General features: G+C 49.3%; 2 protein-coding genes across 2 annotated transcripts in view; one reads left to right on the forward strand and one right to left on the reverse strand.

The window, feature by feature from the left end:
• Positions 1 to 2749: 2749 nt before the first annotated feature.
• Positions 2750 to 6200, forward strand: Foxc1 (forkhead box C1). Its single transcript, XM_027954803.2, has one exon. The coding sequence runs from the start codon at positions 2754 to 2756 to the stop codon at positions 4410 to 4412; it is 1659 nt and encodes a 552-aa protein (XP_027810604.2). The 5' UTR covers positions 2750 to 2753; the 3' UTR covers positions 4413 to 6200.
• Positions 6201 to 16217: 10017 nt separating this feature from the next.
• Gmds (GDP-mannose 4,6-dehydratase) overlaps positions 16218 to 26152 on the reverse strand; it is a 625359-nt gene continuing 615424 nt past the window's right edge. Inside the window, exons 10-11 of the mRNA XM_027954821.2 lie at positions 16957 to 17025; positions 16218 to 16661 (exon numbers count right to left, since the gene is read on the reverse strand). Of these exons, the coding sequence (XP_027810622.1) occupies positions 16599 to 16661; positions 16957 to 17025 (132 nt within the window). The 3' untranslated portion in view covers positions 16218 to 16598. The remainder of the gene's footprint in view (positions 16662 to 16956; positions 17026 to 26152) is intronic.

Consider the following 26152-nt stretch of genomic DNA (forward strand, 5'->3'; position numbering starts at 1 on the left):
GTACACTGTCTGTTGCAAAACCCGGTCGGCCTGCTGGTGTTTCCCACGTTCGGAAAACATCTAGATGAGTTGCTAAACTCTGCGTTTCTCTCCAAGTACTAGGAGCAGTGCAAACGCGAAGACTCAATTCACCAAAAGCTAAGGTGTTTAGGGAGTTCACTTTCTTATTGTCCTCCAGGTTGAAGCCAGACCCCCCAACACACTTAAAGTCTCCTCCAAAGGAGCTGAAACGACCTTCAGGTTCAGGGATAGGGTTAGACACCAAATCATGGGGCTTAACCACACCCCTACCATACCCAAATGTCTTTAGAATCACCAGCTAGATGATTCTGTTAGAAAATTTAGTGTTTCTTCCAACCCAGGACTGCAAATAACCCCAGACAGGGAGCTCAAGTGACCTAAACGTACTGCAGGCCAGGAGGCAACTGCCTCTGGATTCCTAACTTCCGGGCAACCCTACCCCTTCACACGCCAAAAAAAAAAAAAAAAAAAAAAGAATTCTCGAAACAGCAAATCTTTCTCTTCCCTTAAAGTAAATATCCATTTTAGGTGTGTGTGTGCGCGTGCGTGTGTGTTTTCAAGTGACTCAGAGCTGTTCCAGCTACATAAGTTAGCATCCTTAACATTTAACAACCGAAGCTGCAATTAGTATTTTTGGGGAAAAAAAGCGAGGAAGGCAGGATTCAAGCTGGGAAGCCAAAGGGGGCTCCCAACAAGTCCTTGAGTTAAAGAACGTCAGAAATTGGAGAAGCGGAGGTGTAAAATGCACCATGCATACTTCTTCACAGTCTCTTAAACTAGCTATTTCTCCTGGCTTCTAGTAAAGGACTTCTTGTCCAGCCTCGGAAGGGTATTTATTAAAAAGTTGCTGAAAAGTAGAATCGCACCCAAGGCGGAGAAAGGCCGGTCCCTTTCCTGCTCCTTTCGTTCCCTCTCATTTCTTTTCTTCCTATCCCATTCCAGTCACCCAGAGGCTGCAAGCACCCAGGCGTAAGTAAGCACAGGACGCGGGGGAGGCAGCGGAAGGGGCGTTCTGCGCTCCTACCCCCAGAATCTTTGAGCCGCCCTACAGGTGGGATTCTGAACATCTCCCAAACACATCCTTTATCTCTGGGAGACGTGTGGAGATAGAGATTGGCCTGGGGAAAGCATTGAGCTCTTAGACGTGCTTCTTTGCTTTTTGTCATCACACCTGCTGATGTCACTGAGCGCACAGCTTGACCAGAAACGTGAGGGGTAGGAAGAGACATTAGGTGAGCGGCGAGCTGGTGGGACCCTTCCCGGAGGACGAGTGGGGAAGAACGTGGGGAAGTTGCCGGCTCCTACGGCACGCGCCGCCGGTACCCTCGGGCAGCCAAGGGCCCTGGGGCACCTAGGAGTAAGGCGACCTGTAGTGAAGAGGGCACAGTCTACGGGGACAAACTAAGGTCCCAAACTCCTAGCAGGGACATGTATCCCCTTTCCTTATTTCGACTAGAGAAAGGTAATGTAAGGAGTCTAGGTGTGGCGACAACACTTTCCCCACTGAAAACTGTAGGAATGTGACTGAGCCCTCAAAATAGTGCCCTTTGGGACTGAGTTCAGGACGGGAAGAGACCTCCAGGTGTGTGTGTTTGGGGGAGGGGGGATTAGAGACATCAGGGTACCGAGTGAGAGTGGCGATTGGAGGGAGAGGAAAGGGGGTGGTGCGGGGAGAAAAGGTGGGCAGAGAGGCCCGGGAAACCCCGGCGCTGGAGCCAGGTGTATCAGCGAAGGAATGGGAGAGAGCCAGAGCGAGGCGGGGCCCGAGGACTCAGGGGGCATTTGGGAGTGGTGGACCGAAGAGGGTCTGCTTGAGGCCCTAGGAAGGACATAAAGTCTGCGGGAACAATGAGAATTCGTGCGGATGGCCCAGAATGAGAGGTAGTGCCGGGCGACAGAGGTGAGCTGGTGGGTCTCGGGGGGTGAACTGACCACCGTCTCTTGACCCGCGCGGGTAGGGGCACGGGCGCGAGGCCCGGGTGGCCGGCGCGCGTGTGGTCAGCCCCGCGGTCCTCCGGCCGCGGGGCGCGGGCCGGTCGGGTTCGGCCTTCGGCTCATTCAGAGGCGGTTCTCGCCTCCCATTGGCTGCCGCCGCCGTAGCGGGGCGGGGCTCCGCTGCCCGGAAAAAAATGTAACTGCGTAAAAAAGTCCTCGCCTGGGTGACGGATGCTCAAAAGTTCAGAAGTTTTCCCAATGCTTCCTTAAGCGGCCGGCGCGCGAGAGACTGAAAAAAGGTGACGCGGGGCCCGGGAAGGCGGCCGGCGCGCTGCCCCCCCGCCCCTGGTTATTTGGCCGCCTTCGCCGGCAGTTCGGGGCAGTCTCCTGGAAGGCGCAGGCAGTGTGGCGAGAAGGGCGCCTTCTTGTTTTTTATTTTTGGCTCTTTTTTTCCGTTTGTGCCTGGAAGTTGTTCTGCGAGTTCCTCCAAGGCGGTTAGCCGCATCCTCGTCTGGCCCTCTCCCCTCTCAGCGACCCTCCCTCGCGGCTGCAGCGGGTCCCGAGGTGGCCGGAGGCGCCCAAAGAGCCCAAGCGAGCGCAGGGAGAGGCCGCGCAACCGAAGGCGCTGGGAGGCGGCGGCGGCCGAGCCAGACGCAGCGCGCCGGGCCAGCACCAGCTCGGCGGGGCCGGGACTCGGACTCGGACTCAGCGGCCGGCGCGGCGCGGCCGGGCCGGAGCGAGGGTGGGGGGCGGCGGGCGGCGCGGGGCGGCGGCGGCGGCGGCGGCGAGCCGGGGCCATGCAGGCGCGCTACTCCGTGTCCAGCCCCAACTCCCTGGGAGTGGTGCCCTACCTCGGCGGCGAGCAGAGCTACTACCGCGCGGCGGCGGCAGCGGCCGGGGGCGGCTACACAGCCATGCCGGCCCCCATGAGCGTGTACTCGCACCCGGCACACGCCGAGCAATACCCGGGCGGCATGGCGCGCGCCTACGGGCCCTACACGCCCCAGCCACAGCCCAAGGATATGGTGAAGCCGCCCTACAGCTACATCGCGCTCATCACCATGGCCATCCAGAATGCCCCGGACAAGAAGATCACCCTCAACGGCATCTACCAGTTCATCATGGACCGTTTCCCCTTCTACCGGGACAATAAGCAGGGCTGGCAGAACAGCATCCGCCACAACCTCTCGCTCAACGAGTGCTTCGTGAAGGTGCCCCGCGACGACAAGAAGCCGGGCAAGGGCAGCTACTGGACGCTGGACCCGGACTCGTACAACATGTTCGAGAACGGCAGCTTCCTGCGGCGGCGACGGCGCTTCAAGAAGAAGGACGCGGTGAAGGACAAGGAGGAGAAGGACCGGCTGCACCTCAAAGAGCCTCCGCCACCGCCGCCAGGCCGCCAGCCTCCGCCCGCGCCGCCGGAGCAGGCAGACGGCGCCGCGCCCGGACCGCAGCCGCCGCCGGTGCGCATCCAGGACATCAAGACTGAGAACGGTACGTGCCCCTCGCCGCCCCAGCCCCTGTCCCCGGCCGCCGCCCTGGGTAGCGGCAGCGCCGCCACGGTGCCCAAAATTGAGAGCCCCGACAGCAGCAGCAGCAGTCTGTCGAGCGGGAGCAGCCCTCCGGGCAGCCTGCCTTCGGCGCGACCGCTGAGCCTGGACGGTGCGGATCCCGCACCGCCTCCGCAGACCGCGCAACCTGCGCCGCCGCCACACCACAGCCAGGGCTTCAGCGTGGACAACATCATGACTTCACTCCGGGGGTCGCCTCAGGGCACAGCCGCGGAGCTCAGCTCTGGCCTCCTGGCCTCGGCGGCCGCGTCCTCGCGCGCGGGCATCGCACCCCCGCTGACGCTCGGAGCCTACTCGCCTGGCCAGAGCTCCCTCTACAGCTCCCCCTGCAGCCAGAGCTCCAGCGCCGGCAGCTCCGGCGGGGGCGGCGGCGGCGGCGGCGGGGGCGGCGCTGGGGGCGCTGGGGGCGCCGGGACCTACCACTGCAACCTGCAGGCCATGAGTCTGTATGCCGCCGGCGAACGCGGCGGCCACTTGCAGGGCGCACCCGGGGGCGCGGGCGGCTCAGCAGTGGAAGACTCCCTGCCTGACTACTCTTTGCCTCCAGTCACCAGCAGCAGCTCATCGTCCCTGAGTCACGGCGGGGGCGGCCAGGAGACCGGCCACCACCCTGCAGCCCACCAAGGCCGGCTCACCTCATGGTACCTGAACCAGGCGGGCGGTGACCTGGGCCATTTGGCGAGCGCGGCGGCGGCAGCGGCGGCCGCGGGCTACCCCGGGCAGCAGCAGAACTTCCACTCGGTGCGGGAGATGTTTGAGTCGCAGCGGATCGGCTTGAACAACTCTCCGGTGAACGGGAATAGTAGCTGTCAGATGGCCTTCCCTGCCAGCCAGTCTCTGTATCGCACGTCCGGGGCTTTTGTCTATGACTGTAGCAAGTTTTGACCCCCTTCCTTGTCCTGGCACCGTCAAAGTCGAACTGAATAGAATCCCAAAGCAGGAACAGCCGAAAGAATCCATCAATGCAAAATCGAAACTAAAAAATATGCAATTTAAAATACGAGAGATATTCAGCACACCAGCAAACAGATTCCCTTCCCAAATTCAACTCACCAGCACCAGCTCAAAGAAAACTATTTTCTTAAAAGATTAATCCAGAGCCACGTCCACTTTGCCTTATCTAAATAAACAAAAACGTAAACTATTTTGTACAGAGACAGCAAAATCATGGTTTATTAAAGGACAGTGTTACTCCAGATAACACGTAAGTTTCTTCTTGCTTTTCAGAGACTCGCTTTCCTGCTCCTCTCCTCTCCCTTCCCCTGCCTTCTTCCTTGCCTCTCACCTGTAAGATATTATTTTATCCTATGTTGAAAGGAGGGAGAAAGTCCCCGTATATGAAAATCGCTTTCTTTTTATTCATGGACTTGTTTTAAAATGTAAATTGCAACATAGTAATTTATTTTTAATTTGTAGTTGGATGTCGTGGACCAAACGCCAGAAAGTGTTTCCAAAACCTGACGTTAAATTGTCTGAAACTTTAAATTGTGCTTTTTTTCCTCATTATAAAAAGGGAAACTGTATTAATCTTATTCTATCATCTTTTCTTTCTTTTTTTGTTGAACATATTCATTGTTTGTTTATTAATAAATTGCCATTCAGTTTGAATGAGACCTATGTCTGGATACTTTAATACAGCTTTAATATAAAGAAAGATTTCAGAGATAAAACACACTAGGAGTTATCTGCTCTCCGCCTAAATCTCTGAAAAAGAGAAACTCTCTGAGTAGTCCATGTAAAATTTCACTGAAATTCTTTTTGTTTAGATCTTTTTTTTTTTTTTCCTGCAGCATCTTCTGCAAAATGTACTGTACAGTCAACTTGCTTTGTGGCTAGTAAAAAAGATAATTTCCTAAACAGATTTGAGTTGGCATATAAACAAATACTTTTTTCTCAGTAATGACAGAACATGATTTGGAAATCTTAAGCCCATGAATCAGCAGCAGTCTTACTACAGTGATACCTGTGTGTAGAGAGATGCAAATGTGCCTGAAGATATACACAGATGGATATTTGGCTCATGTTTCCCATATAAAATTGCATTGCATATTATACATCCCTGTGAGCCAGATGCTGAATAGATTTTTTTCCTATTAATTTCAGTCTTTTGTAAGAGGAAAAATAAACCAGTTTTTAAGTATATGTATATAACTCATCCACATTTACAATCCTTCGTGTGTTATGTAGAAGGGTTGATTTTTTTTTTAAAGATACAAATATACTGCGGGTTGGAAAGGGATATTTAATCTTTGGGTAACTATTTTAGAAGATATGTTTGTAGAACAATTATTTTCGAAAAAAAAAAGATTTAAAGTAATAACAAGAAGGAAGGCGACAAGGGCAGAACATTTAGTCTGGGGTGGTTTCTTTTCAAACCAATTTTTCTTGTTAATTTACAGTTAAACCTAGGGGGGCAATTCGGATTGCCCCCTCCCCCCCTTTTGTAAATAACCCAGGAAATGTAATAAATTCATTATCTTAGGGTGATCTGCCCTGTCAATCAGACTTTGGGGAGATGGCGATTTGATTACAGACATTCAGGGCCTTTCAGTTTGTTTTCGAGATAATGCAGTTTCCTATCTGCCGCTCCTATCTAGAGACAACACTTAAGCAGTAATTGCAGTTGCTTGTTGTCAAAATTTGATCTTTGTTAAAGGATTGCTGCAAATAAATACACTCTAATTTCAGTCAAAAATTTCTCTACGTGGCCTCTGATTCGCTCGGTCCCCTCCCCCAGAGCCGTAACCTAATAGCCGGGGAAGATCGCAGCGGTGCTGGCGCGGTGTCTCTCCGTTCGGGTCAGGCCGGCTCTGGCTGGCGTTTTTAAATCTTCCTTTGGGCTGTCGCAGCCCTAGGACCTAGGACCTAGGGCTTCTTGGAGTTTCTTAGAATGACCCTTTCCTGGGGGATAAGATGGGGAGGGTGGTGAAAGGAAAGAATCCAGCGACCAATCTAGTGGAGTTGGTGCTTTGCTCCACTTTGGGGAACCCAAGGTGGAGCTGGGAATCTGCGTGTAAAGGGTCTGGCGGCCGGAGCTGGGTTGTCTAGGCCCGGATGGGGAGCGGCAGCAGGTGACCCTACAGCCCTGTCGGGTTGACAGGCTTCGAGGCTGAGTAGCTGGAGAGCGTACAGTTCTCGGTATATCTGGTGCAACTCTTTGCAGAGGGGAGTGGGGGTGGCTAGTGGAGCCCCGTGGCCCACCGCTGGCTTTCCAGCTGGGGCCCTGAAATCTTGCGAGTAGCGTCGGACCCCGACGCCGGCTTCTGGGACGCCGCTCCCGGATGGGAACGCTCTTCAGCTAATTAGCTGTAATTACCCACTGCGGCTCGGGGCCCGGCTTCTGTTTGCGTTTGGAGCTCTTTCCTCCTCCCACGCCCGCCCCCGCCCCGCCGCCTCCCTCCACGGATTCCCGACCTCGCCTCCGCGGCCTCCTCCCGAAATAAGTTGTTTGGGGGAGAAAATAGAGTCAAAGGAGACCTCTGTTAGGTCTGATGGGTTAATCACAGGTTGCGTCGGGATGCCGGGAAGACCGCGCGGAGCGGAAGGTGGCCAGGAGCAGGCGTGTGTGAGTGCAGAGGACCAGGGTCGCCAGCACAGAAGACGCACCTTGGGGCCCTGGCGATCGCGCCTGGGGCAGCCGCCGAGGAGTTCGCTCCCCTCCTCTCCCCGCGACTCCGACCGGCGTTGCCCGGCCCCACAAGTGCTCCCATTTCCTTCTTGCTCGTCACCTTCGTTTTGGAGACACACGTGTGTTTAGGAGCCCAGCCGGGTTGGAAAGGTCAGAGGCACTTCATTGCTCACGGGTGCCAGCGCGCCCCACAGCCTCGGCAAGCACAGGGCCCGGGACCACTGGTTTGCACGACCACCTCCCAAGTCCTACAGGGTCCCCAATCCGCCAACCTTGGCCTGGCCGTGCCGGACCTGTCCGGGCTAGCGCTGTGGCCCCAGGCAGCCTCCAACGCAGGGCTGCGTCCTTGTGCAGTGTGTGAGGTCGGTTTACAGACGCCACAAATCACTTGGCAGTGGCCATGCAGGAAGTCGCTGGGCCTAATGAACGCGAGAGGCCTGTGTACGTGAGGCCAGCTCCGCGTGTTTGGGGTCCACGTGCCCGCAGCCCTCGCCATCTCCGTGGGCCTCGGCTTTGAAGCCCTAGGCATGTCGCGGCCTCAGCCGGCCGTGGGCCTCACCCCAGCCTGGCCCCGTAGAGCTAGGTGGGCTTCTTGCTAGGCCGCGCTGCTCCGAGGGGTGGCCTGCGGGACAGCTAGGTCTGCGCCCCGCACGCCTCCCGGGAGTGCACTTGGCCTGCCCAGAATCCGGCAGCTGGGGAGAGCTTGGCAAAGCGAAGAGCCGGCAGGTTCCCAGCAGGGCCCTTCCCCAGCACGCCAGAGTGTGGAGTGGGCTCCTTGTAGTCCTTCCTATTTGGACCCTGCAGTTGGTGAGAAACCGGCTGTGCGTTTGGAGTTGTGACTTCTGTGACCAACGGGGCCCCTCACCACAGCTCCTGGGAATGTTTCCCTGCGTGCCAGAGGAGAGTTTCTCAACTATTTTCATCCTCTTCGATTTGAAATTTGAAAAATTAGGCATGGAAGACATATGTGTCTATGAAGGTGTTTGTATTTATTTCTGCACGATTTGCCTACATAATAGTTTAGAAACTAATTGTGAGTGGGAGAAGAGAAGGTCTGCTCCTTATTCTTTTTTAAAATCACAAATGTATAATTTTTCTACCATCAATACGATAACTTTTGAATTTTCATATCCAAATTCAAGAAAAAACAATTTGTGACATTATTTAACCTGGAACTTCTTACTCTGGTGGCTCACATGTTTGAGTTTTACTCTTTTTTTTTTTTTAATTATAAGGATTTTTTTTTCTGTAAAATGTTCTGAGAAAAATTTCTTGATATTTTAACTGCTAGTCAGTTCATTTTGAAATTAGTCTGCTGATGGCAGGCAGGGTCCAGTGAAGAATCAACTAATTTTGTAAACTGCCTCTGTAGAAAACTTTAGATAATAAGTATTTTGTCCTTTATGCGCAAGTGGGGTATGTTTATTTTCTTAGCAATATATACTATGAGTGCACGAATGCTAGCATGCTGTATGCCACATAAAATCTTGCATTTGGCATAATGCATGTGTGGTAGGAACACGTGCTGTTTTGTAGGGTTATGTAGTTAGCAGGCCTTTTTCACCAGGCTGCATGCAAACAAGCATGCATTTTACAATCTATCATTCCACACAGTTTGTGTCATTAATAATCGATGTTTGCAGAAGAATAAGGCTCAATTGTACTGGTTGCCTGTAAGCTCCTGGCTGTTTCCTGTCGGGTCAGAAACAAGGGTCAGGAAACAAGAGTGCCTTATAGCCCTTTTGGGCTCTCCCTAACTTTGATAGGTGAAGAAAGTCATGACACTTTTTCTCTTTCACCCTGTTCACTTGGGGGCCGGGGGAGTCTTGGGTTTTAGGGTGGAAAGCCATTAGTTTTGTTCTTAATGGTGTAAAAGTGGAGAGACCCTGACTATGCATGTTCAGGCAGCCTGGTCTGACAGCCCAGGAGGGACAAGAGGCATCCATACTTTATCCAAGCCTTAGGCAACCAAATCCGTTTTCTCCCAGGCTGTTAGTGTTACTAGAAGCAAGCAGGGTTGTAATGACAGTTTTTTTCTACCCGCATCTCACATCTTAGATCTCTAGGAGAGGGGCCCCTTTTGCTTTTGAGTGGACCACTGGGTCCTGCCTGGTGTTTCAGAGCCTTCTTTTTTGACTCTACTCATTTCATGGCTGGTTCATGAAACCATTAGCCCTTCCCATCTATTCATAAACAAATGTCGTGTTAGGGGTAAGATTGATGGTGGTCTAGTAATAAAACTGGCCGGCAGGACAGAATATGATTTGATGTGGGCAGGGACACCCCGCCCAGCAGAAAGATTAGGGTGTGGGGAGTAAAGGGACCAAGAGGGGTCCGGGAGCACAGGAGAACTCCCAACAAGGGATGTTTGATTTATTCAGACAGTGACCACTTGGCAGGAAGGTAAATCCACAGAGATTGGCCAGGGGACCCAAATGCCAGCCTTAGACACCCTACTTCTCTGAAATTTCTTATTTGAATTTATAACCCAGCCAAAAGTTTCCTGGTAAAGAGACTTTATTAATGACATTTTCACTCCCACTTTCCTATTTGGGCCCTACCTATATAGCTGGAAATTTCGTGGGCCTAATTTTCCTTCCTTCTTTATTCCAGCTCCCACTTTCTGAGTGTGTATCCAACATAACCATTAAGTTGTATGTATCTCTGTTTCTTCATCTTTCTCTTTTACCCATCCTTGCCCTGAGGCCCCTGGAGTTTCTCCCGGATGTCCCCCGCTCCCAGTTTGCACTGCCTCTGGTGGCCTCAAGACCCACCCTGTGCGGAGCCTTCTGGGGGATGGGCCGGATGCAGCCTGAGGGAGCTTTCACTGAGGCCTTGAATAGACCTGGGGCCACACAGGAGCAGAACTGTCAGGTTCCAGGTCCAAGTTTGGTTGGGAAAGGAACAATACTTAATTAAATGAATTCCAGCTCCAAAACCCATTCAGAAGGAGAGTGAAAGCCACTTCTCCACCAACGTTCTCAACGTGATTAGGAGTGGAAAATTGAGCAAAATGTACCATGTCTGCCTTATTGGAAACCAAAATAAGGTACAGAGAGCATAAGGCTCGACAGACCTTTTTTGCCTCCTTTCCCATCTTACCTTGGCTCCTAAGAAACTCTGTTTTATATTAGTTTTTTTTTATTGTTTACTTGATTTTTTCCCTCACTGATTTTAAATTTGTAGCATATTGAGCGTATTATAGGAGATGCAGTAGGATCTGGAATTTCCTTGCATGTAGGCCCCAGTCTGTCTTGGAGAAGAGCAGAGCTCCCTCTCCAAGGAGAGGCCAGGATTTGAGGATAGGCTGGGTCAACTGGACCTGAGAGAGGGCCAGGCATTGCTTCCAGCTCAGAATCTCCCAGCCTGGGGTCAGGAGGTAAATTGGAAAGCCTCCATGTCACTTCCCAAGGCCCCTTGCCCTAAGGATGTGTCTCTCCCAAAGAGCATGTTTCTTCCAGTCTACCCACAGGCCCCTTCAAACCTGATGGTTTTGGAAGGCCTTGTTCCACTAGACTTCCTACCCTCTTCTCTCAGCTGCCCCTACAGGTTGCTCTCAGGAAGGGGACTGGGTAGGCTGCCTGTTTGCCCTTAAATCAAAATAGCTTGGTGCTACTTGGGTGGGCATGGGAGAGCAATTTGTGTGTCTAGTGGGAGCAGCAGTAGGGTGGTCAGGGCTGGGCAGCTGAGGTTTCTTTCCTGACCTGGGTGGTAGGACCCCCCGGCAGGGTAGAGAGGTGAGGAAGGCTCAACCCAGGGGCTGGGGAACTAGAATTTGGGGGGAATGAGAGGGTCTGCTGAAAGGCTTTGGGGATGAAATGGAGGGAAAGACAGTGGCGAATGGGGTGGTGGGACAGAAAGGGAGGGAGGAAGGGGGGAGGGGATAGGGAGAGAGAGAGAGAGAATGGGAATGAATATGAATCCCCCCTCCCATACCTTCTCCAGGGAAAAAGCAGGAAAACCAACACATTTAGCGCCATTAACTCTTAAAGGCCTCGGCATTTCCTTCAGTATAAAAGCAGGTCATTGGTCCCGGAGGCTTGTTAATGGCTACAGACGTGCAAACCGGACAGGGCTGAGGAACACATGTTTCAGTCGAGATTGGATTCTTAAAAAATCTGCTGGTAGGGGAAAAACGAAAACTGTTCTTTGAGTCGAGCGAAATCGGCATTTCCGCTGGTGCAGAAAGGAGCCTTTAGTATAGTCCCAGGAGACCGACGTGCGGGAGGGAAGGGGACAGGGAGGTGGCCCAACCGGGTCCGCAGCCTGCGCGGGGTCTGCAGCCAGGGCTCGCCCGCCGGTGGGGTCGGGCCTGAGGCCTTTCCAGAGTCTAGGTACCCAGGACAGCCCTGGCTACTGAGCCCGAGGCTTCTTTTCAATTCCAAAGATCAGTTTTGTTACTGTGGCCGGGCACGCTACTTTGGGCAAGAGACTGTGGGCTAGCCGGGGGCGAGGGGCGCAACCCCCAGAGACACCGGGCTAAGTTGCTGGGGAGAGCTCTGGAGAGGAGGTCCATGTGGCTTCCCCAGTCAAGGGCGGTGTGGGTGTTAGCTATTCCCAGAGAGCGCCCAGGGGTTGGTGTCCCTGATCACCGGTCCCGGGTCTCTGCGGGACTCCGCGCGCACCTTAGCCCCCCCCCCGCCCCCCGCCCCGCTTTACGTCAATAGACTATCCGGGAGGTGCAGGGCAGGACTTACAGTGTGTTTGGTGCCAAAACAATAATGTGACATGTTCCTCCAGCATTTGTCCGCTGGCTCCAGGGAAGGCCTACCCGGCAGCCCCTACCGGGAGTCGTGTCCTCAGAGCCGAGGAGAAAAGGCCATCCTCTCCCTGGTGCAGCCGCGCGCTTCCCGCGCCGGGCGCTGCTGGGCACAGAGGCACAACAGGAAGGCTTCGCCAGAGGGCCCTTCCCAGGCAGTTTCCTCGCCATAAAAAGCCAGACTCCAGCCGAGGGCCTGACCCCTTCCAAATATACATTCTCTCGCCCGCGGCCCGTCACTCCAGCCCGGCCGGCCTTCGGGCTGTGCGGCTTCTTCTCAGGCCAGCAGGGACCCAGTGCCGCCCCGAAGCATCGGGAGTCCGAGGAGCCCCATTTTGTTGCCTTCCCTTGTTCACCAGCTCCCTTGCCCTCGTGCTGTTGGCCTGAAGGCTGCCGCGCACCAGTGAGCCCAGGGCCACAGATGTGAGGGTTTTCTTTTTATGAATGACAATGCTTTCTCACCTCAACTCTGCTCTGGGGACCCCCGAGTTGGGAAGCGCGAGGCTACAGGCCACTGTACACATGCAGGGTCCGAGCCCGCTGGGGCCTGAGTTAAGGGACTCCTGGCCTGCGCATGCGCACGCGCGGCGCCTCCGGGTCCGTAGCGGTCAGCTGGCCCATTTAGCCTCTCCTTCGAGGCCAAAGCTTGGACACCCAGAGATTTAGAGCCTCGCAGAAGGTCGAGGTGCTAGTGAGCTGGCCCAGGCCTCCGCATCGGCCGTCGGGGATCTTTGCAGCCACCTCGGCAGCGCACCCAGGCGGGCACCTTGGCCCCCAAATTCAGAGATCAAAGGGGCAGCATAAACTTGGGCGTCTGCTGTGTGTGACCTTGACCCTGGAGGAAGGGCAGGAACCTGGGAGTGGGCGGTGGGGCCGGAGGTCAGGCCTCGATCTAGGGCCCCCAACAGTCATTCTTGCCCAGGACTCGTTTGAGGATGTGTGTGTGGGGGCCCTGCCATCATATTCTTTCTTAACTAGGACCTTGGGAAGATCTCTGGCGGTTCTGGTCACTTCCGGTGAGAGTCGCAGGAGAAGCCCACTACATGGAACTCTGCAGATTGCTGGGCAGCGTCGAAGGCCAGGGTCACCGAAACGGTGGTGGTCCAGTAGCAGGCCTTATCCCCAATGGCATGCTACCTGAAAATGTGTTCCACCAACCCCAGGTTATGTGCGGGGACAGGGACACGGTGGAACTAGGGGTGAAGGAGCAAGGGACACCCTACTTCCAAAAAAGACTCAGGCTCTGTGTTTTCAAAGGATACTGAGAACCATGGGAAGCCAGGACTGTAGGGTGTGAGCCACCTCTCAGAACTGCCTTGTGTCCCAGTTGTCCGCTGCTGTTTGTGAAAATTCTCAGTACCCCCAATTGTGAAATATCCCAGTGTTTGGGGAGGTGCAGATGGCATGCTGGGACTTTCTGATCTGTTTGTAACACACACACACACACACACACACACACACAATCTTTGTGTGACACCCGCATGGGAGCTCCCCTACTCATGACATCCTCTGAGTAATTAAGGCTACAGTGCCAGGATTGATTGGAAAATATTCCATGTATGAATTGGATTCTTTGGGATACTCTTTAAAACAGAATGCCAAATACAAATACCTTTTGCTTTGAGGTGCTTTGGGGGGAGGGCTTAGAAAGTTGTTTATAAGTGATGCACTTGTTTGTTTAGTTGCTGGGGATGTATCTGGGGCCTCATGCATTTGCCTAGGTTAGGCAAATGCTCTACCCCTGAGCTACACCACCAACTCCAAGGTTATTATTTTAAAATAAAAACTTTTAAATGTTGCCTCTTGCTCCTAGTTTTAATAGCATAGAAAAAGTAGTATTCACCAGCAGCCCACCAACTTCTTGGCTGCCAGGGATATGGGGTTTGGTGGTTGGTGTTGGCAAGGCCATTAAAAGGGAATAAAAGAAGCCTGAAACGATTTCTATCGGTTCACAGCACTGGATCTGCCCCTTACCTGGCACACAATTCAGACAGGCAATCTAGCTTCCTAAGGAGCCATCTTGTGCAGAGCATTATCTGTGGAAGCACTTTAGCACTTTCCTTAAGGTGATGCAGCCCCACAGCCAGCCCTGGGCCCCTACACAGCTGCAGAGGTGTGACAGGTTTATTATGGTGGGGCCTAGCTCACTTGCTGGCTCATAATTCCTTCAAGAGCCGGCAGATAAAGCCCACAACTGGGGCTGGCAGGCAGGTCAGTTGGAAAGTAAGGCCACTGGGCAGCCCAAGTATCTATACTTGTCTTTCCTCTAATGAACAAATATGGGTTTGACTGCTTTGCCATAATAGTTGGGCATACTGAAAGTTTAACACTTAGTTTTTACCCACCCACCAAAAAATCAAGGTGGGAGATGTTTTATAATATTTAAAATTAACAGCCCAAATTTACAAAGCAGGAAAAAGAGAATGCTTACAGGACAAAAGAAAAAACATTGAAATGAAATTGAGATTTAAGATCGAAGAATCCCTTTAATATGGATTGTCTTGAAGGATGGCCACAGGAAAGAAAAATACAGAAACAAATCTGTTCTTTTTTTCTCCTTTTAAACATACATCCCATCAGGAGAACAAATGAACCCCCCTCCACCCTGCCATCAACTGAGGGGTCAGGAAGAATGAGAAGGTTGCAATTAACAATAACTTGTTCCTTCGAAAACTGATGCTCCAGTCTATGTTGAGAAGTATAATTTAACAATGGCTGCACTGGAGTTGTATTAAACTCCTGCCTAGAATCTCTCCTACTCCTCCCTGACCAGCTTATGATGGCTTTGGGCTAAAAAGCCACAAAACATTGTATTAAATGGGGTTACTGTCAGCCTGAAGTCGCCTGAAATATTCTCTTCTGGGTGTGAGATGAAGGGCTAAGGTGGTCAGAGAAGAGGTGCCTGTCAGGGTCAAGGCAAAGAGGAGAGTGATTATTTCTGAGATTTGTATGTATATAATTGTGTTTGTGACAGCAGGTTTTTGAGTTGTGTTTGCAAGTGTTTGTGTGTAAGATGTTATGTTGGTGAGTATATTTGTGAATGGATGTGTTTTGTGTGTGACAGTGTATGCTTTTGTGAGTGTGTATATGTTTGTGTGTGCTTACCAGCCCACCTAGTCCTGGAGGCTGGGTCTCTGAGGGACCATCTGCTTCCAATTAGCAGTATCCAGCTTGGGAGTTGGGAGAAGTCTCCTCCTGGGGCAGCTTCTGAGAACCGGGTGGGCCAGCTCAGGCTGCCCTAGTTCTGCTCCATGGAAGCTGAGGCCGCCCAGGCCAGCATGCTTTCACAGGGACTGGGGAAGCCACACAAAGAGCCCTCTCTCCTACACCAGCCGTTGGAGCCCTGATCCTCCCCCAGATCATAAACCTGCCTGAGAAGACATTCAGAAATAGTTCACCCGTACTCACACACGCATGTGCAAAGGCTAGAATTCCATTTGCTGTAAAGTTTTATTTTATTTTGCTTGGAAGAGAAGTGTGTAGGGGGGAAGAGTCCTGACCTAATTTGTTCTAGGGGAAAATACTGTATTTCATGCGGGGGTATACACCTGTACACAACTCTTTGCTTGCTGCCTGGAGGTATTCTGTACATATTTCTGTCAACCTACTTGTAGCTGTACACTGTACATACACAGTTCAGGAGAATTTGCCTGTGGTCACACCCAGGACACCTAAATGATGCACTCAGTGAAACTGGATCCAGTGATCTGAGGCTGGGCCTTAAATGTCTTTATTATAAATTCTAATTAACACTGACGTAGTTCAAGTGTGTAGCACAATGTCTGACACATATTAGGCACAATATAAGTGGGTTGAATGAATAAACCAAAATTCAGTTTAAAAAAGTGATCTAGTACTGATGAGAAGAGGTTGTAAATAAGCATTGTGTGAAAGAGTCTAGACCCCAAAGAAAGGAAGGAGTGAAGACCTCTGGGTAACCTAGGGGCATGGAATGCTGCAACAATATTTACTTACCTTCAAGTTTCTTCTTGTAACCCCATTTCTCAAGCTTTCTTTTGAGATGGTGGAAGCCCAGTGGTTTCTAATTATAGTCAGCAGAGACCAGAGAGGGTGTGAATGCCTCACTTCTACTGGAAATCAGTTTCCAGAGTAACATTGTTACCAAGAAGGGAAAGGAATGTCTCAGGACTCTCTGGAAGCCTACAGGGTCTTCGGAGCCCTGGCTTGAAGGGAGCACAGCCTGGGGGAAACATTTCATTCCAAGGCATGGGTTTTGGCATTTTTGTTTGGGGCCCTTATAACTGTTTTTTATAACTTTGGAAAAACATAGTGACTCTGTTAATGCTAGTTCATAAAAAGATCATATTTAATAAGAAAAAACAATTTAAAGGCCCCAGAATTTAAGTTGTCTAAGTGACATAATTTCAAGTAAATATGTGAATATGTGATTAAAACATCTTGATTTCACAAAACCATTCAGAGGAGGCTTCGACAAAAGCAAAGCGGCCAAATCCCGGAGTGTCACGTCCCGGTTGCTACAAACCTGGCGGCCCTCGCTCCCGCCAGCGGGGACAAGGCAGTGGCGGCGAGGGTCACAGGGTACCGACTGGATTTGCCTGCCCCTCCCGGGTACATCCCAGCGCGTGTCTCCGCCTGTAACCCCGCACCAGCCGGCGCCAAGCGGGACGACAGGTCGGAGGGCGCCGGGGCTCTGAGGCCGCGCTCAGGCATTGGGGTTGGTCCTCATGAGCTCCACGTCGGCGTGCACCATCTCCCTCACCAGCTCCTGCGACCGGAGACACAGGGTGGGCGGTGAGGGAGGAGCTTCTGCCACTCTCTCCGGGTGACACCCTCACCCCGGGTGGCGGCCCCAGAGAGGCCTCCCGCACCCCGCCCGCCGCCCCGGGCCGCCTCCGCCAGGCCCAGCCCTCCCTCCTCCCCAACCCGGCCCTCCCCGCCTCCCCGCCTTGGGCACCGCAGACGCCGGGCGAGGCCTTACCCAGAGCTGCTGCCCCAAGCCCCGGCCGACCTGCCCCGCAGCCGGCGACTCTGAGGATTCCGCCCGTGAAGGCGACACTTACATCAAAAGCGACCCGAGGCTTCCAGTTCAGCTTCTGTTTCGCTTTGGTGCAGTCTCCTTGCAGAAAGTCCTAGGGGAAGAGATGGATAAAGCGGGCGTGCGTGGGTCGCGCGGCGCGGACACCCAACGCCCACGTCGCATTGCCGTCGGCCCGCGCGCTCCCTCCCAGCGCACAAGGCTCCCCCTGTCCCTTCTTACGGTCCCCTCCGGGCGCCTTCCGTTGCGGCTCTCGGGAGCGGTAAATCCCAAGAAGGTGCTGCTCAAGCCAGCTACGTCCGTGACAGCGATCAGTCCCAGCTCGCTCCAGCCACCTCCTCCGGCCCACCCCCTTCGCCCCACCGCGCCCCATCGACTCTTAATGGCTTTTTTTTTTTAAACATTAAGTTGTCAGGGATGCTACTGTGAGAACTGTTTCGAATTACTGTACTTTTCAGACAAGAGGAGTAAATCATCCCGAGCCCCCTCCCCGCCCCCTCTGCGATGCTGGGCTCGGGTGGTGGCGCGGGCACTGAGCGCCTGACCTCGGGTGCTCTTATTCCACCCAAAGCCACCAGCCACGCGGGGGCGGGACTCCTCTAGTAGAGGCGCAAGGTCCGGGGACCGGGTTCTGGGCCGCAGAAAGCAGCACGCTGCTCTTTAATGGACCCGTTGAGTGTCGATTCCCTGCCGGCAGCCTGGAGCAATTCTTCTCAGGCGGCAGCTCGGGATTTTCTGGCCAAGGTAAAGACAGCTCATGTTGCCTGCAGCACACTCACATGTTTATAAACCGAAACTGAAGTTTTATGAAGCAATATTTACCCTTACCATCCAGGGGCACTAGGTCTACTATTCTACTATTCTGTTTTATTCTACTCCCTAGAAAATGCTGATCTCGATCCACTGCATTTCATACCCACTAACTAGTTGCAACCAGCAGTCTGAAAACATTGCTTTCCGAGGCCCTGAAGCTTCCTTAGCTTCGGTCCTTTCCATCAGCTTCCTTTTTCTCCCAATGCTCCCAAGCAACTCGGTGGAAGATCTAGCTAACGTTTCAAAGAACCTTCAGCTCTACACAAGAGGCGGGGGCTGCCATGTTCTTGATACTAGAGTTTCTCATCCCAGCCAAGAGGACCTTATCAAAATATATTTTAATAGGAGGCCAGTGGCTCCTGATCTGCCTGCTCAGCTTCTACCTTACAGGGAGGGAAACACAAACACGCCAGGATTTCATCGAGAGTTCTAGAGGAACAAGGGAAGTTCATTTCCACCCATTTAAGTCTTCCTTGGAAAGAAGACTGGTAAAAGGAAAGGGGTAGAGAAGAAATTAATCCTGCATCTCAGCCCTCTCTTACCAATTTGTTTATTACAAGTCTCTGAAGACTGATTTAGTTGAAGATTATGGAGAGAATTTCAAGATGAGGTGCAAGAAGAAGGAAAGGAAAGGAAGGGTGAATGAAGGAAGAAAGGAATAATCAGACAACAAAGACTCTGAGCTACATCATTTTTAGAAGAGATGAACACTGAGCTCTTTCATACTCTTATGTTTTCATCAAATAATACAGAATATATGAATCTTCAAATAGGCAGCAGAACATGCAGGTGGTATGAAAAGAGGCAATTTTTAAGGTGAGCAATACTCAAGATGCACACAGAAAGAAAATGTCTAAAACCAGTTACATCAAGTGAAAGTAACAGATAACCAAGCTGCAGTTGGAAGCCTTTCCTGCTTACTTGCTTCAGATTCCCCTGAACTTGGCAGGCATGGGGACTTTGTTCTAGATTTATGCTGGGGTGGGGCCTGTTGGCACTGCCCACTGGGTGCTCACCTTCTCTGCTCAGCCTTCTCCAATGGAAGCATGTCTGAAACCATGCTCTAGCAGAGGACATTTAGCCATCTCACTCCCAATCATCCATCACTGTGTTTTAGGCTTGAATAAATCAAACTCCCAAAGGCTTTGCATTTCACAATACACTGAAGTACCCATTTCCTCCCGAGAGTGTTAACAAGTTTTTTTTTCCCCCCTTGCTGGCCTATATTCAGATTCCTCAGGAAAGGTAGGATACAAAAATTAGTAATTAGCAATTTAACACAGTGCTACATGAGCTACCAATGTAAGTGGAAAACAAACCAAATAATTTATTTCTCTTTCCTTCCCCTAAATAAATGTGTATATATACTTTTACAATGCTTCTCTTTTACTATAAGAGCCACACAAAGATATTCATTCTTTTTCCCCAAAGGAAGCTGTGCAGTGTGCAGTCCTGAAGCAACCAACAGGGCCAGTCCCTCCCCTCCCTCCATCCTATAGCAGCTACACAGCTCAGAGAAACATGCTTATTGTTTAATCACATAACACTGGCTGTAAATCAACCAGCACTGCATAGGATGCAATTCATGGCTGTGAACTTATAGTTAGCAAAACCCTAAAACCCAGTTTGGCTTCAAATGATCTCAGTAGGCTTGGGAAAGGGAGCTTTGTATTGTAATTATGTTTCCTGTATTTTTCTACAAGTAGCTCATAATATAAAAACAACCAGGGAACTACAATTAAGGAAAAAGAAAAATGGTTTTCAAAAGCTTAGAAACAGACATTGCTACCATACACTGTGAAAGTATTTCATTGAAACCAGAGACGAGCCCAGTTAAACTTCCCAATTTAGTTTGAGCACAGCTCTTACACTGCAGGCTAGCTGCTCCCTTCAACCTTCTGCCAAGGCTCTGTCTCCCTGAAATCTAATTAGACCAAGAACCCTTGAGAAAGAAGAGGATGAGGTCCCATCAGAACAAAACAGTGGCCTTCCATGCCAGCACCACTAAGCTGACATCTGCTTGTGCCCAGTCAATATGCTTATCTCCAATCAGCTTTTTTAATCCCAGAGCTAGGATGGAACCCAGAGCCTTGCACATGCTAGACAAATGAGCTGCACCCCTGGATCCCCAACCAACTTATAAAGAAAGATTAAGGACTTCCTATCTTGTTTTGTACTTAACTGTTCCTGAAGAAATTTAAGAAATTTCTTTTTCCTATGGTATCTTCTATAGTAAAGATCCAGTCATGGTTCATTTTGCAAGGTTTGGGGCACAGGCACAGTGACAGGGTCTAGGTGGTAGAGTGCACAAAGCTCTGGATGAGAGGTAGACACGGAGACATTTCTTTAAACTTGGCTTCCCCTGGCCTGTGGAGAAGTCATGTGGCAGAAACTGTATTTTTACAAGGCATTCAAGTGCTAGATGCTCCTTTTATATTTAACTGTTCTTACAACTTTGGAACTTTTACAGACCCCCTCCACTAGGGCATGACCAACTCCTGAGGACAAGTGAGAGGGATGAGTTTATCTATTTTGCTCTTTTTTTTTTTTTTTTAAATTTCATTTGCTTCTTTAATTACAGGCTTAAAGATGTAGTATGACAACAGGGGCAAAAGCTGAACTAAAGTGATGATTTTATGTATAGTTTCCAGAAAGGACTCTGTGCACTGGGTGGTCTGGAGCTTTTCTGGAAGACAGAGAGAGAGAATGAACAAAGCTCTGAGAAAAATTTAAAGCATTTCTATGTGAATATGACATTTCCTGAACTCTGGCTTCTGGTGTCTTCACTGTTTTCATTGCTATTCCTTAGGTGAACTCTACAGTTTCAATATGTAATTTATTATTGTCAAATTCAATTAGGTTTAACTGAGCATTTTACAGCAGCCAACACGAGCAAAGGGAAACAAAAAAAATATGCCTCTGTCCAGACACCCCTTCCTTTCCCTCAGACTCCCTGACTGTTTTTTATTCATTTGACCTTTAGGAATTGTCCTCTAGCTACAGCGTGACCCTGAAGGCTCGGCACCCATGGTCAGAGCTGCACACAGCAGCCTGGCAGAAGGGCATGTTTTCTGCAGCAATTTTTCAGGCTTTCCTGGCTCATATTCTTGTCATAGTGAACTGATAAAGTGCCAGACCAAATCCTGGAAAAGTCATTAAGCCAGTTCCTGAGGCCACAGTAGTTAACGGAAAATCCAGAAAAGGAGTGCCCACACTGCCATTATCTTCTCCCCTAACTATAGGTCCCTTTCCTCAAATATCTAGGGTCATCCCTTCTCATCTCAAGATAACAACACACCTTTAAATTACACTGGTTACTTTTTTTCCTTCTCCTAATCTTATTTTCATCATTCTTTACACATTAAGTCCGTTTCCCACCACCCTACCTAAAATCACTGTAGGCAATGCTATTATGTAGATAGCACATGTATCCTATGAAGCACATAGAATATATTTTCTTTATTCTTTTCTTGTCTTTTTGAGGTACTGGGGATTGAACTCAGGGGCACTTCATCACTGAATTATATCCCTGAACCTTTTTATTTATTTATTATTTATTAAAATTTGAAAAAGAGTCTCACTAAGTTGCTGAGGTTAAGCCTCAAACTTGTCAATCCTTCTGCTTCAGCCTCCTGAGTAACTGGGATTGCAGGTATGTGCCACCACTCCTGGCAGGATAATGTTTCTAAGCCAGCAATCTGATTTCTTTTTTTTCCCTTTTTCACTGACTTTGTTTTGGGAAAATTTATTATTAGTCAAAATTACGTGTTGGATACCACATTTCCTCAATAGGTCTGCTGGTAAGGTTTGCAAAGAACATCTGTTGAGGTGGAGAGAAATTTTAAGAGTGTGAGTTCTCTTGGCAGGATGTTGTTAAATTTCTAATGTACATATTGAAAGAAATTGACTCTTGAGTGCTATAAATAAGAAGAAGGTGTATAGACAGAGGATGTTACTAAGGAAAACCAAGGCTGATGGAAACCAAGGTTAAACATCTTTAGGAATTTAAGACATGGAGCTGTTAGTGGCACAAAAATATATTCATTTTTTCCTCCTATTTTTCTTAGAAAAGCAAAACGAGGAATAGCTCAGGTTCTAAGGGAATAAAAGAATGCCAATGAGGGGCTGGGGTTGTGGCTCAGTGGCAGAGTGCTTGTGAGGCACTGGGTTTGATTCTCAGCACCACATATAAATGAGTAAAACAAAGGTCCATTGACAACTAAGAAAAAAAAATTAACAAAAAAGAATGCCAATGAATTAGGCTCTAGATCTAACTTTATGCTAATGTACAATGAGTAAGAAAGTTTTGCTCTTGGAGGTAATGCTTCTTTTGGAAAAGCCAGAACCATTAAAAACAATCCAAAACAACAAAACCCCAGGAAAAAGCTTTGAAATCACACGACACAGCATATCCTAGTCAAGATTCAGGACAGGCAGCAGAGAGCAAGACGGGAAAAAGTGAAAAATGACGTCTGCACTGTACTTTCTTACTGGGTGCAGATTCAGCTCTTGTATCCCTCGGTTTAATCCTTCCCCTTTAATCCTTCCCAAGGAGAGTGAATCTCACAGCCCTAAGAAAGGCAAAGGCGGTGTTAAGACCGGTAATGAACATTTCCCCTCTCCTCTTGACTGCTGTATATCAGCACAAATTGAAGTTGAAGCCAGGCCTCTCCTTTAATGACAAGGGGTGATAAGAGACAAGAAGAAAACAGCAGGCCATCTCGTCTGCTCAGGAAGCGGGGCTCAGGAGGACTGTCCATCAGCAGGGGCTGACAGAGGGCCGTCAGAACTCCAACAATGCTCAGTCAGCCTCAGGGAAATCGAGTCAGTCAGCACTGGCTCCAGTGAGCCCACCGTGCACTGAGAGTGGAGCTAGAGCCCGGCAGGCAGGCCCTGCACAGAGGCCTGTCCTCAGCCACTGCAAAGAGGCTGCTGTATGGTCATGGCTGGGGGCAGCTCCTGCACAAGTGTCTTGGACTAAAACCACCATTGTGGCTGGGTACTCTCACTGTCACCTCCATTGGTGGGTTTACCTAAGCCCCCTTAAAAATGAGTCAGACATGCTAGAGGATGGTGCCTGGAGATATCTTTAAGATCCCAAGCCCCTTTTTTGAAGGAAGGGGTTACTTATTCTCAACTGGTTGAATTTGTCATTTGGGATCAGAAGCTATTCAGAGTCACTAAACAAAGAGAAAAACACATCCATCTACATGTATGCCCAAGACAACTCATGAAAAGAGCTAGCTAGTGAGGCGGCAGACCTTTCCTGGAAGGCGAACGAGGACATTTTCTTCATTAGGTGTCTACCTGTCAATACAGCACAGGTGTGGTTAAAAAAAAGGTATTCATTTCATAAAAGGAGAACTTAATTAATAGCACTAGTAGTGCAGCTTATATATGGATGCATCTTTTCATTTATATTTAAAAATATGGTTAGCATAAAAAGAAATGTAGATGGGCAAAATGTAAACAGCCCCTTTTTCTTTCCTAAGCAATACAGTATAACAACTTTTGATAGAGCATTTAGATAATATTAGGTATTATAAGTCACCTGGAGATGACTGAATATATACAGAAGGGTGTGTGTAAATTATAGCCATTTCATATAGGGAGCTTGAGCAGCTGTGGATTTTGGTATTGGTGGAGGTAGTCATAGAACCATTCCACCAGGGATAATGAGGGGTCACTATATTTAGGGGAAACACAGAAGTTAGGCCTATTAGTTTCCTTTTAAAATAGTTTAAAAAACATTCTAGAGAAATCCCTTTCAGGCTGACAGGCTTGAGACATGAGCAGCAGTTCACTCTCCTCTGTGTAGTGGAATATATTCCCCTCACCATTCATGCCAAGTGACTTATAGCCTCTCTCCTTCAGACAGCAGCCTAGAGATTTCCTCACAGACACCGGCTGGCTGCCCAGCCTTTGGGGCAGAGAGGTGGGGACACCCTAGAAAAGCTCCATCTACCCTGTCCATCCCTGTAGGATGATGGTAGTGGGGATTCCTGCTTGCAGCTGAGCAGAAGAAAGCATTTCTCAGAAGCTGTCCCTTTAAGCTTTTGGGAAGCAGTCTACTCATAGGTAGGTGTCTAATAGGTTACTTTAGACAATAAGCACATGAGATTTTGGGAAGTCGTCTTGCATCATACATGTTTATGTGATACTATGTGTCTTTGTTCTACATCTATAAGTTCAACAGCAGAATTAACTTTTTTGTTAACTTGACTTCTTGATTCTGGTACTTACAGTGGCATCAGCCTGGGGAAAGCGAGTTGAATTTCTGTAACTAGAGCCCTCTCTGGATTTCTTCACTGAACTTCGTTCAGACCAGCTGATGGGGGTGGTGGCTGACTCACAGTTGTAATGCAGGGACCATTTAATGAACTGGAGATAAGATTGTTAGTGACCTCAGCATTCCAGGCTTCAAAGTCAGCACCATCTTCCTAGGAAATTACTGGTTACTGTTAATAACTGGATCTAGGGTGTAAAGATTTACCATGCTGGTAGGAGGTGGCACAAACCCAGAGGAAAGGAGATAAAGCACTTTTAAGTGGACCGATTAGGGACTGTTGTGACATAATTGGCAAGTGGCATTCTGGACATAAGACGAAGGCTGCTTTTCTTTTGCCACTTAGTACTTTCTGCCCTCAAAGCACTTTAGAGACTTCAGTTAATTAAACTTGAAGACAATCACATTCAAGATGCAACTCAGGAGATCTTGTATCTATTTCAGGTACCTCTTTCCTAGAGATGAAAGTTCTGACAAAGTGTCTTGGAACTAAAAGCCAGATTCATCCAGCTTATCTTTAGCCTGCACCTTCTCATCCAGGAAGGGAGGCTTAGGCCACAGGGCATCCCGAATTGCACAAGACAAAGGGAATGTTCCTTAAGCTTGTTTCCTTCTCATTTGTTAGAAAATCTACCCGACTTCTTAGAAAATACCTCCTCCCCTGTTTTGTACATTAGTACTAAAGCACATTGTAAACAACATGAATTTCTCTACAATATAGATAGGACATTTTCTCCTTTGGGGATTTTCTCAGTTTATATAAGTATACTAAGGTCTTCCAACTGGAGAATTCTTGCTTCAATAATTTATCCATCCACCCATCTGTCCCTCCCTCCTTTTCTTCAAACAGAAATGACACAACAGGGTCCTTTGAATAGTCACATTCCCTCAGTAACTTCTTCACTTCTAGGGCTAATAAGGCAACTGATATCAATGAACTTCTTGCTTTTTGGCTGTTTATTTCTGGGGACTTTTTGAGGAAAAGTTAAGACCACTATTTTGACATCTGTTAGCAAGCTTCTAGAGAGACACAGAGAAAAGATGAGCAGTAAGATGGATGTATATGTTTCCCATGATGTCATTTATCTTCAGCTTGCTTCCTATTATCCTGGCTATCGGTGAGCTTCAACTGCCTGCCTGGGACCTATACAACATGGTTACCTAGCACTCTCTGTTTCATGTCTTCATAAAAAGAAACTGCATCTGTGGAGATATTTAATCTAAACCAATTAATTAATGTCATGAAGTTGTCTAGTGGTGGGGTTTTGGACTATGAAGGCGGGGTTTCTGATTCTTAGACCAGCAGTTAACAATACTCAAAGGACAAAACCTTCTGTAGAAGACAGTGTAAACTATAAACTTTATGTTATGTTAATTTGAGTGGCAAAGAGGTCTCTAGATAATACTGTGCCAGTATATGAGACTGTCTGAACACCCCAATGCTGGCTGAAGGAGCCAATACAGAAGAGCATGAGTCATGGGATTCATTATATGATCTGGAATAGTCAAATTCATCTATGGAGATAGGAATCATATCAGTGGCACAGGGGAGAGTGTAGGCTAGGAAGGTGTGGGAGGAGACTTTGGGGGTAATGGAATGTACTTTATATGGACAGGAGTGTCAGTTACAAAGTACATGCATTTGTCAGAATTAATCAACCGGCATCATTAACATCCATACATTTCACTGTATGCAAATTGCATCTCAATAAAAATACCTTAGTCATCACCAACAACACAGAGACATCACCAGAGAGACCTGGATTCACATCATGGCTCATCTACTTAGCTGTTTCCTAACGTCTCTGCACTTTGCGTTTTAAATCTATAAGTTGGGGGAAACACTGATTACCCTGTAGCATTTTGGTGAGAATTCAAGATTACACATGAAAAATAGTTAGCACCACTTCTTGACGTTCGTCCCTCCCCCTCTTTTTGAGGTGCTGGGGATGGAACCCAGTGCCTCGAGCAAGTGCTCTCCCCCACTGAGCTACATTTCTAATTCATCCTACACAGGTTTTCTGTTAAGGCTAGCTTACTCCTTTAATTACTGAAATATAGGAAAAACTTGTTTTCATGCAGTGACATCATGGATGAAGACATAAATTTTTTAGGTGGGTCA

This window comes from Marmota flaviventris, chromosome 6 (genome assembly GCF_047511675.1).
Source record: "Marmota flaviventris isolate mMarFla1 chromosome 6, mMarFla1.hap1, whole genome shotgun sequence".
Classification (NCBI taxonomy): domain Eukaryota; kingdom Metazoa; phylum Chordata; class Mammalia; order Rodentia; family Sciuridae; genus Marmota; species Marmota flaviventris.